At 36.5% G+C, this 12,500-nt stretch overlaps 1 protein-coding gene across 2 annotated transcripts in view; it reads right to left on the bottom strand.

The window, feature by feature from the left end:
* LOC144956108 (uncharacterized) overlaps positions 1–11,339 on the bottom strand; it is a 26,027-nt gene extending 14,688 nt beyond the window's left edge. For both annotated transcript variants that reach the window (XM_078886459.1, XM_078886458.1), the window contains exons 1-5: positions 11,223–11,339; positions 7,573–7,764; positions 4,054–4,196; positions 3,412–3,576; positions 2,810–2,889 (exon numbers count right to left, since the gene is read on the bottom strand). In XM_078886459.1, the coding sequence (XP_078742585.1) occupies positions 2,810–2,889; positions 3,412–3,576; positions 4,054–4,196; positions 7,573–7,720 (536 nt within the window). In that variant the 5' untranslated portion in view covers positions 7,721–7,764; positions 11,223–11,339. The remainder of the gene's footprint in view (positions 1–2,809; positions 2,890–3,411; positions 3,577–4,053; positions 4,197–7,572; positions 7,765–11,222) is intronic.
* Between the last annotated feature and the right edge of the window lie 1,161 nt (positions 11,340–12,500).

Below are 12,500 nucleotides of genomic sequence, written 5' to 3'. Positions count from 1 at the left end.
AGGAATCATGATAAAGTTTTATTCTCAATCAAAAAATGCTGCATGATCTGGGACTGACTAATGATCTGAGACAGGGGTGTTAAAATCACAGTAATTTGATATACAGCTATTCAAGGTATCGGCAATGATTACTGCTGTGCAAAACGGATTTTGAACCTCTTATTAAAAATACTCGACCAACCGCATAAAATTACCTCCAACTTCAAATTATGTAACATGTTTCATTAGTGCCATTTTGGTCGATTGATATAAATTAAACGCATTTTGGCCAAAATTAACAAAAAGAGTGATGATGATTTCAGCATCAGCTTTTTTTTGTTACACTACATATAATATGACGCCCCAACCACTCTGTCTCAATTCTTTTCACACGTAATCATGAAATGTTCTAAACTGGCCAGTCACGTAGCAATGCAACATTCCACAAGATGCTCTGCTCCTCCTATACAATGTTCCACAAAGTTTTCTGCTGCTCGGATATAGTGTTCTACAATGTGCTCAGTTCCTCGGATACAATGTTCCACAAAGTATTCTGCTCCTCCTATGCAGTGTTCCACAAGGTGGTCTGCACCTCCCAAGCAGTGTCTCAGGAGATGTTTTGCTCTTCCGATATAATGTTCCACAAGGCGGTCTGCTCCTTTGAAGCAATGCTCCACAAGCGGGAAAAACCACAAGATCCCAATATATTGTGGCTGTCATCAGGTTCTTGACTATAATGTGTACTGGCAACAACTCGATGTCTTCCCTTACAAAACCTGAGTATAATTCTTTTCACACGTAATCATGAAATGTTCTAAACCGGTCAGTCACATCGCAATGCAACATTCCACAAGATTCCCTGCTCCTCCGAGACAATGTTCCACAAAGTTTTCTGCTCCTCGGATACAATGTTCCACAACGTGGTCTGCACCTCTAAAGCAGTGTCTCACAAGATGTTTTGCTCTTCCGATATAATGTTCCACAAGGCGGTCTGCTCCTTTGAAGCAATATTCCACAAACGGGCAAAGCCACAAGAACTAGAACCCAACTGCTGTAAAGTGGCTGTCACAAGGTCCTTGACTATAGTGTGTATTGGCAACAACTGGATGTCTTCCCTTACATAACCCGAGATGTGGAATAATTGGGGAGAAAGCACCGAAAATAATATAATATAATATAATATATATATATATATATATATATATATATATATATATATATATATATATATATATATATATATATATATATATTTTTTTTATTTCTTTAAAAAAAAATTATTTATTTACTATTATTTTTTTCCCCACATAGTCTGGTGGTAATGCCATATTCACAACGTTTCAGATCATCATTGCGAACGAACGGCAGTGTACGTTTTGAGACTCAAAAACAAACAGAAAAGAAAATCCAAACAAACGGGGAACGATATACAATCAATATGCCAGGAGGTTCTGAAGAAGTGCTTTGAAATATAGGCATCTAGATCACGCTAGGAGCTATTGCAGATTGCTTTTTGCAGATTTTTCTTCAGCGTTCAATACAATGCAACCTCAGTTGGTTGTTCAAAAATTGACTAGTCTGAATTTAAACAAGTATATAATTGCTTGGGTGCTCGAATTTCTTACGGAGAGAGCACAATATGTTCAATTAGGACAAAACAAATCTTCCTGTATAACTACAAATACTGGTGCTCCTCAGGGTTGTGTATTGTCCCCTGTATTATTCACAATATACACGAATGACTGTAGAAGTCAAAACCTGAGTGTACCTTTAATAAAGTTTGCAGATGACACCGCTCTTCAAGGCCTCATAACAAATGGCAACGAAGTGGCTTATAGGCAAGAAATTGATAGATTTGTGTCTTGGTGTGATGCCCACCACCTAGAGCTTAACATAAGCAAGACAAAGGAGCTAGTGATTGACTTTAGGAGAGTGAAGGAACCGATAGAACCGTTAAAATTAAAGGACCAATTCGTCCAGCGAGTTACTCACTACAAATACCTTGGTGTAACGATTGATGACAGGCTCAAGTGGGATGAGCACTTGAAAATAATTAGGCATAAGATGTGCAGACGTACATATTTTTTATCAAAACTCTCTCAGTTTAGAATAGATAAAACCCTCTGCACATTATTTTATAGAGCAGTCATCGAAAGTGTTTTGTCATTTTGTATAACAGCTTGGGGAGGCAATTGCTTAGCAGTGGAAAGGAACAAAATAAATTCAAATATTAAAAAATCCATTAAACGCTATATAAATGATGTTGACGATGTAGATCTTTTATACGAGAAATTTTGTATAAATAAAATAACTAAAATATTAAATGACCAGTATCATCCACTAAGACCATCAATTATTATGTCAGAAAGAAGTGGTCGCCCTTTCTCTATTTCAACGAAAACAGAGAGACACCGAAAATCTTTTCTGCCGTCCAGTATTAGGCTTTATAACAACAAGCAATAATCATTTTATATAATTATTTCTCATTTTTACTTTAAAAAAATATAAATATTAATTTATTAATTTATTTGTTTTGCAATCTTTTCAATTTTCAATTTATAGTGACAGTTTTAACTATTTTACAGTGTTTGAAATTATTCATATTATAAAGCGCAGCTCTGGTTATAGAGCTGCTCCTTTTTTATATATATACATCCTATTTCCATTGTATTTTTATCTTATGTGTAAATTATAACACGTCTGTACAAAAAATTTCCTTTTTGGGATGCAATAAAGTATTATTATTATTATTATTATTATTATTATTATTATTATTATTATTATTATTATTATTATTATTATTACATTGCCGATGATGTCAAATACTGACCTGTGACCTAGGAAACTGATGTAAAAGACGGTGACGAACAACGATGTGAGGCCTAATACAATCAAGGCACTGCCGTACTCCTGGGAAGTTGAAATAATGGAGTTGGTCTAGGTAGTAATTGCTGATGCAGGTGCTGATGATGATGTTGATGTTGATGATGATGATGATAATGATGATGGTGATGATGCTGATGATGACAATAATTTCTTCTTCTTTTTCTTCTTCTTCTTCTTCTTCTTCTTCTTCTTCTTCTTCTTCTTCTTCTTCTTCTTCTTCTTCTTCTTCTTCTTCTTCTTATTATTATTATTAGTATCATTATCATTATCATTATTATTATTATTATTATTATTATTATTATTATTATTATTATTATTATTACTATTATTATTATTATTATTATTATTATTATTATTATTATTATTATTATTATTATTATTATTATTATTATTATTATTATTATTAATAATAATAATAATATTACTATTATCATCATCATTATTATTACTGTCATCATCATCATCCTCATCACCATTATCATCATTATTAATGGTACCGTTGATGACAATGACAACAATGTGGTAATACTATTCCTAAGCGCTCACCTCGACAATTGTTCCATAGAAGCTTGAGAGCTTAGGCTGCAACTTGAGTTTGACCCATCGTGAATATGCCTTCAAGGCTGGGGAGGCGTGAACGCTCTCGGCGACGTGATTGTCAAACCAGTAGGTGAGGAAAGCACCCATACCGATCATACCTAAGGATGCTAGCTGGTGGGATTGGATAGTGATGGTGATTATGGTCATGGTGATGGTTATGACAAGAAATGAAGTGAGTAGGAAAGTGTTAGAAGACAGTAGAGAATAAACATTTCGCGGCGGCGATGGGGGCTCGAACCCACGACCTTCTGGTACGACAATTCTGCCTGGCTGGGGACAGCGTGACTCTACCGTATGAGCTATCCACCACTCCATGGTGGTGATGATGGTTATGATAACGATGACGATGACGACGCAATGGTAAAATGAAATAGTGTCCATTGTATTTAGGCCAAAATCAATTATTTTGTTTGCCAATAGATTAAAATGATTCCAATAGCCAATAGCAACACAAGGCGTGTAAGAGGTGACACGACACAAGAAAGCCGCTATTTATAATACTTTTCGAGCTGGGGACATAACGATCCAAAATTGAATGTCATACCAAAAGACCAAAAATCTGATTTAGAAAAATAAATGGCTGCTTACGATGACGGCGAGATGCCAGAAGAAAAGGAATCTACGCTGGCCCATGGTCATCCTCATTGTAGGAAGATGCCGATATCCCTTGACGACTTTGATCAGGTTTCGCTCCGCATTCTTCTGCCTCTCGTATCTTTCCCTTATTGCCGCTGGGATGAAAGGTCATAGACAAACACATGGCCGTTATGAGACGTCAGAGTTGTGTTTTAATAAAAACTACTACTACTAATATCGTTATTATTATTATTATTATTATTATTATTATTATTATTATTATTATTATTATTATTATTATTGTTATTATTTATTATTATTATTATTATTATTATTATTATTATTATTATTATCATTACTACTACTACTACTACTACTACTACTACTACTACTACTACTACTACTACTACTACTACTACTACTACTACTACTACTACTATTACTACTACTATTACTACTACTACTACTACTACTACTACTACTACTACTACTACTACTACTACTACGACTACTACTACTACACTACTAATACTACTACTACTAATATTATTATTATTATTATTATTATTATTATTATTATTATTATTATTATTATTATTATCATTACTACTACTACTACTACTACTACTACTACTACTACTACTACTACTACTACTACTACTACTACTACTACTACTACTACTACTACTACTACTACTGCTCAGATGTTTTGAGTTTTTATTCCATTTTTTTCCGATTCTCCATGGCACACTCATTTATTCACTGCACGCTTTTTCATTTGTATTTTGTTTTGATTGTGTAATTGGGAAATTAGGGGTGATAGAGGTTGCACTTTTGACCTCTTGTTAGCAGCGCCTTCGGCGGAAAAAGGGTATTGGTCTTCATCTACTGCTCTAACTACCACGACTGACTCCACGTTCCTGTGACTATGACAGCCACACCTAGGTAATCACTTCAGCTGGCGGTCGAAATGTTATTGAGGAGCTGGTGGCTACAGTCAGTTAGAGATTAAGAGAACCCCCCCCCCCAAAAAAAAAAAAAAAAAAAAAAAAAAAAAACACACACAAGTAAAACAAACCAATACAATATCATGCTGGATCGGTCGTGACCAGGACAAACAACGACCGGGTGGACGTGTAAAGTTAGCTACTGGTAAAACCCAACTCAATCAAACTGACAACCAAAGCAATCAATATGGGCACATGGAATGTCCAAACCTTATACGTTTGTGGAAAAGTGGACGAACTAGAAATGGCAGTTCTAGAGAGCAATAAGTTACTCAGAACAGCCCGTTAAGTCATGCTAAGGGTGTAACTAAAACGTCTAAAAAAAAAAAAAGAAGCCGAGGAACACATATCAGAAAAACAAGCAGGTTTCTAACCAGGCAGTAGAACAGCTGAACACATTTCACCCGCAGAATACTGATGTAAAAGCACCTTTAACATCAAATGGACAAATGGACCAAGTTGGCTTTAAAATGCATTTGATAGAGCATGACATGACAGCCTCTGACACGCTTTACGATCAATGGATAAAAAAGGAGGCCTTATACAAGCTATAAAAGCACTCTATGGCACATCGAGCAGTGTAGTACTCATCATCAATAACATAATATTGCCATCAAAAACAATAGTTGGAATCAGACAAGGATGCCTACTATCCTCGATCGTACCAATCTGGTCCTAGATACCATCCTCAATAACACATTACCAGACTCCATGTCCATCATCTCTCAATCACAAACCATCGATTTGCCATCTAGTTGAGAACAGACGAAAAACTGAAAAAAATAACAGGTTGATGAAAGCAGGAGAAGCGCACGGAATTGAGATCAGCAAATTGAAAAGGAAGAGAGAGTGAGAGAGAGAGAGAGAGAGAGAGAGAGAGAGAGAGAGAGACAGAGAGAGAGAGAGAAAGAAAGAGAGAGAAAGAAAGAAAGAGAGAGAGAGAGAGAGAGAGAGAGAGAGAGAGAGAGAGAGAGAGAGAGAGAGAGAGACGCCAGTTAACAACACAGAACATGGACAATAACGCGCACATAACAATAGGCGACGATATTTAAGAAAATGTAATCTCCATCAAATACCAAGGTGACACACTAACATTTGATTGTCGGTCAACTCATAAAGCCAAAAGCAGAATTTTAGAGGCCACCTCTGCCTTAATAAAGCTGAATAAGATCCGGAAGAACAAATGCATAATGTTTCCAACCAAACAAACAATCTCTTGGTGCTGTCTATCCTGCTATATAGATGCGAGAGCGGGGCCTTGGCAGCAGAAATAACGAAAAGAATCCAGACAGTCGAAAACCAATCGATGGTCGGCGGATCAAACGTCTGATGTCCAGAGGTCTGAACCTCCCAAACTTAAATAAAATATGGGTGCAAAGCTCGTATGTAGACTTCAGAGTTTTGATCCAGCGATCGTGAAAATCGAGACTTAAAGGTTTGATCCGCCGATAATCGAAATACCTGCGGGGATTTCTGGAGAATTTCATTCAAAGACTTATGACCAACGAAAATGTAAACGTTCAAAATGAACACTTGGCAGGCCTCCCAAGGACACTTGGTTGCTTTTGTGAAAAGAAGGAATTTGTCATGATTTGGCCAGGTGATCCGCCACACTAGCCTCCTGAACAGTTTTGCAAGGTACTAGGAGGCAGGAAAAGAGGGGGACAATCAACATGCTAGATGTACAACATTGGGCGCGTTGAGACAGCCCAACCTTAAAAGGAAAGCGGAGGACAAGAAAGGTGCAGCCTATTTCCTATTCATCGTTTTTTGTTCTTTTTTGGTACTCAACAATACTCCATACTGATTTCATTTTCGTCTTTGGTGTTTCATTTATCATGTTTTGCTGACAAAGGAGAAACCCGAAACGTCCTAATAATTTCTCTTTGTAAATTGAATTTAAGCTTCCATTATATGTTTTTATTGTTTTTCACACGAGCGCATTCATGTTTTAGAAATTGGGGTTGAAAGTGCGAGTGAATTTTGAAGAGGGAAACAATTCAGTTATAACGACAAAAGACTGAACATACTATATATACATTTTGGACGTCGTCTCTTTACTGTAATGGTGACTTTTTCAGAATTCATCAGGAATACAATGAAAATAGCTGTCGTGCCCAAGTCTACCGAGTTAACAATATTGCATATGAAAACTAAATAAGTTCAAATAATATTCGACATTTTAATATATTTAACAGAATGAAGTTGAAAAAGAATAAATTTAAGAATTTTATTTGGCCAACCTATGACCTTTTGTAACTCATATTATTTTCTTCCCCTAAACCCTACTATTTCGTGATAAGGTGCAAATCATTCTGCTGGTATCTGGTCAGAATTGCTTTATTTTAAAAATCGTGCATGACTTCCAGCGTGCCAAAAATGTTCCAAAGATCTGAAAATCGAGACTTACAGACAATTTTGACGAAGAAGTCTTCTCGCCAAAGTCAGAAGAATGTTTTGTCAAAGTATTTTATAATTTCATAAAAGAGCTTTTCAAATTTTCAATGTATTATTACTAGCATACCTCTCGTAATGTCTTCTGGGTCAATCCATTCTTTTTCTTTACGGTCACGGTCGTCGTCATCATCCATGTCATCAACATAGTTATCATCATTTTCAATGTCGCCTTGAGAAGAGATACCACTAACAACGGATCTAGTCCTTTTGCCCATACCTGTAGGCAGGTTGCAGAAATCATACAGTCCTTAAGGCACGCCTAAAATAATAATCATAATAATAATAATAATAAATGGCATTTATATAGCGCTTTACCCCGTTGTCACAGGCTCTAAGCGCTTTACAGTGATATAAAACAAAACATATTACATTGAGACAAGTGTGAAGGAAACGTGATACGAATTCAATTTAACAACAACAAAATATGAAAATAATATTGCAACATTATGACGTAAAAAGATAAAACTTTAAGCGAGATTTGAACGTTGTCAACGAATCCGAGCATCTCACGTGTGACGGGAGAGTTCCAAAAAATGGGGGGCCGAAAATTGAAAAGACTGTTCACCTATTTTACGCAATGGCTTAGGTTTGACAAGGATTGATTGGTCATTGCTTGGCCTCAAGTTTCTATTGGGGACATATATGTTTAGAAGGTCTTTAATATAGGAGGGACTGTTTGTGCTCAGGGATTTGTAGACAACAGTACAAATCTTATAGGCAACTCTAAAAAGCGGGGGGAAATGATGAAGACAAGAAATAGAATGTGCATTGTTACTTATACCACCTTAAAGTACGATCTAGAGCAACTATAACAAAGGAATAAATATTTTATGAAAATGAACATTTTGGGATCAGACGGTGGTGTAAGTTGACGATCCGAAAAGATATTTCAGACAATCAGTTTCAGACAAAGCAAAGCAGGGTGATTTTTGGGATAATTTGTCTGTCTGTTTTGCCTGGCTGTATTTCATAATAACCCTTTCAGAGTTTTGCAAAGGAGTAAATGTTTTTTTTTTCATACTGCCAATAAACCAATATCAAAGGATATTAAATTAAATACGAGCTAGACATTCCCCCCTTTAATGAAGGTAGTCAAAGAACATTTTTAATTATCAAAAATATGTTGCTTATAGAACATTCTAACTTCTGGTGAAATTCAGCTACTGAGCATATTGGGACCTCTAAAAGACCTTCCTTTTAGACCTTATTGAAAGACGTCTTCCTCAAACAGATGACACACGTCAATTTATAATTTCTATTTTTCTTAACTTGTTAACCACAGTACGCCGAAAGACACGTATTCAAAAATTTGGCCAAAAAATTTGTTCTTCACATATCGATAGATCTAAATGATCCTCATCTTGCGAGGTCCCAGGTTTGAGAATTGAGGACGAGATTTCTGGTCACATTTTTAAATACGTATCTTTCCAGAGCACATCGGCTAACTGGTTAATGGCCTATAGCAAATATCGTTCACAAAATGTCTTATTAATAATTCTAAACTAAAAAAAAAGCATTCCTTATAATTCGTGCATGTAAATTTGGTCCAGCTTAATGTTTAAAAACACACACAAAAACTTGAGCTTTTATATCGCGCAATATCCATTAAACGTGCTCAAAACGCTTTACAAAGGGTCCCTTACCAACAGCAACACGTGACATGTAGAACGAGACATTACGCATGTTAGGCGATTTTACAATTTTTTTTCCCGAGAGAGTCAACGGCCAGGTACTCATTTTACACCTGAGTACGGTGAGAGCATGTGAGTAAAGAGCATATTCCAAAGACTCAACTGTGCGCCGAGCGAGGCTCGAACCCAGGACTTTCCGATCCGAAATCGAGTGTCATGTCACAAGACCACATAGCCGCACCTAAATGGAAAAAAAATGTCTTAATGGTCCATGTTGAAACAAGATCAAGATAACGCAAGGATTAGCCTCATATAGCGTGTTGAAACAAAATCAAGATAACGCAAGAATCAGCCTCATATAGCGTGTTGAAACAAGATCAAGGTAACGCAAGGATCAGCCTCATATAGCGTGTTGAAACAAGATATAGACAACGCAAGGATCAGCCTCATATAGCGTGTTGAAACAAGATCAAGATAACACAAGGGTCAGCCTCATATAGCGTGTTGAAACAAGATCAAGGTAACGCAAGGATCAGCCTCATATAGCGTGTTGAAACAAGATCAAGATAACGCAAGGATCAGCCTCATATACCGTGTTGAAACAAGATCAAGGTAACGCAAGGATCAGCCTCATATAGCGTGTTGAAACAAGATCAAGATAACGCAAGGATCAGCCTCATATAGGGTGTTGAATGAATGAATGAATGAATTTATATAGCGCCTAGATCCACAATGTGCTCCAAGGCGCTTTACAATGCAAATAAAACACAACAATAAATTGATAATTTAAGCATAAAATCTATCATATTGGAATAGCATTAATCAATTTGTAATTTAATTACCACGTACTGTGCTACAAGATGAAAATTTAGGATATATATAACATGTAGGCCTAATAGAAATGTTTAACATCAAATGGTTTTCTAAAGAGATGTGTTTTAAGTTTCTTTTTAAAGTTTTCAAATGTCGGACATTTTTTGAGGGATAAAGGCAGTTGGTTCCATAAGACGGGTGCCGACTGGCTAAAAGATCTCTCACTAAAAGACGATCTACAGCGAGGAACCTGGAAGAGATATTGACCACTGGATCTAAGTTCTCTCTCCGGCACATAGAGATTAACCATGTTTTGTAGGTATACAGGAGCTGTCTTATTAAAACATTTAAAAGCATAGCATAGAATTTTGAACATAATTCGTGTTGAAACAAGATCAAGATAACACAAGGATCAGCCTCATAAAGCGTGTTGAAACAAAATCAAGATAACGCAAGGATCAGCCTCATATAGCGTGTTGAAACAAGATCAATATAACACAAGGATCAGCCTCATATAGCGTGTTGAAACAAGATCAATATAACACAAGGATCAGCCTCATATAGCGTGTTGAAACAAGATCAATATAACACAAGGATCAGCCTCATATAGCGTGTTGAAACAAGATCAATATAACGCAAGGATCAGCCTCATATAGCGTGTTGAAACAAGATCAATATAACACAAGGATCAGCCTCATATAGCGTGTTGAAACAAGATCAATATAACACAAGGATCAGCCTCATATAGCATGTTGAAACAAGATCAAGGTAACGCAAGGATCAACCTCATATAGCGTGTTGAAACAAAATCAAGATAACGCAAGGATCAGCCTCATATAGCGTGTTGAAACAAAATCAATATAACGCAAGGATCAGCCTCATATAGCGTGTTGAAACAAGATCAGCCTCATATAGCGCCACAACGTAAGGAGTACGGGCTAAGTTTCTTACACAATGAAAAAAAAAAGATGCCAATTGATGCCATGCGTTTAGGTAAAATACTTACAACATTTTTTTCCATGAGGGTTGGCTATAGGTCGTACTAAAGGTCCTAGAGTTTTTTTTTCCTATTGGGGTTAGTTAAAGGTACTAGGATTTATTTTTTCTTTTAGGATAAGTTAAAGGAATACTTGGGTTGTTTCCCTTAGCTCGAGGAACGTGCGGAAGGCCTCACCAAAATTTGTCCACATCCACAAAGTTAAAATGAGCCATATTTCAGAGTCATATATGTATCAAAAAGTAAAACCTTTATAATGAGTAATAGGTTGCTTACCTCTATCTGCCTATTTCCCCTTATTGTATTTTCTAAAGCTATTAACCAGCAGATCAGCTAGAGATTAATTTTGTTTAGGACCAAAACGTTCGCTGTCTTGGGTATGTTGTAATGTATTATGATTTGAAAATCGTAGTTGATGTTTCCATTCAACAATGCTAAATTGAAGTGCGCACAAGTGCATCAATGATATTTGTAAAAATAGAAACAAAGGAGTTTCATTCATTCATTCCATGATCTGATGATCGTCCGGGGGGGGGGGGGGGGGGGGGGGGGGGGGGGGGGGGGATACATGGGATGCAGCTCCACCGCATTCTTCTCTATTGTTGACCTTCTCTAAGAGTTCTTCCATCTTCATCCCTGTCCATTCCTTGATATTGTCCATCCAAACTTTCCTTTGTCGTCCTCTTCTTCTTCCTCCTTCAAGGGTGCCCTCCATCACCGTTCTGCACAAACCTTCATGCCTCACATTGTGGCCAAACCATGACAGATTCCTCCTGACTGTGGCGATGAGATGTTCCTGTCGTCCTGCACGATCTTGCACCTCTTCCAGTACGTCTTTATTGGTTCTGTGTTCTGTATACGTCACCCGCAGGAGTTTTCCTAAACTTTTCACCTCAAAAGCATAGATCTGCATTCTAACTCCGCAGTTAATGTCCATGACTCGCAGCCGTATAGTAAGATTGAAAGTACTAGTGCTTTGTAGTTTAATTTTTATTTCGAAATTGATTGGACTTTTCCATATTTTTGTCAGTCTCGTTAGTGTTGCTGTTGACATTCCTATTCTTATTGTACTGGTACAGTCCTTGGTAAACAGAACACCCAAGCATTTAAAATGTTGACACTTCCTCGAGTTTTTCATTATCTAAAAGCTGAAAGTGCCGAAGTGAGCCAATAATCAAATGGAATCGGAGCTATGATTAAATTAACGAGGACAGATTGATATTGTGAACATTTTGAGTTTCCTCGTTGTCAATAAAACATGATGAGAGATTGGAAAATAGCGATGTTAAGGCGATTGACAAATTGATGGGTTTTTGTGTATAAAATACACAATCTGTACAATGATTACTGGTTAGTTGTTTATTTTAACTGGAAAGCGTTTTTTGACGAGTTACCTCATAGACCATATTTACCCTAATTTTAATTTTTAAAAATAATTCCGTATTCTCATCTTTTAAATGTTGTTGATAATATGATAGAGTAATAGTTTACTGATATATATTGCATGACGCGTATATTGTGCGCCAAACGCTATATTGTTATTACTATTATTAT

This window comes from Berghia stephanieae, chromosome 10 (genome assembly GCF_034508935.2).
Source record: "Berghia stephanieae isolate SIO BIC M18660-M18661 chromosome 10, UCSD_Bste_1.3, whole genome shotgun sequence".
Classification (NCBI taxonomy): Eukaryota; Metazoa; Mollusca; class Gastropoda; order Nudibranchia; family Aeolidiidae; genus Berghia; species Berghia stephanieae.
Note: the sequence above shows the minus strand (reverse complement) of the source record. Positions and strands in the feature narration are given on the sequence as shown.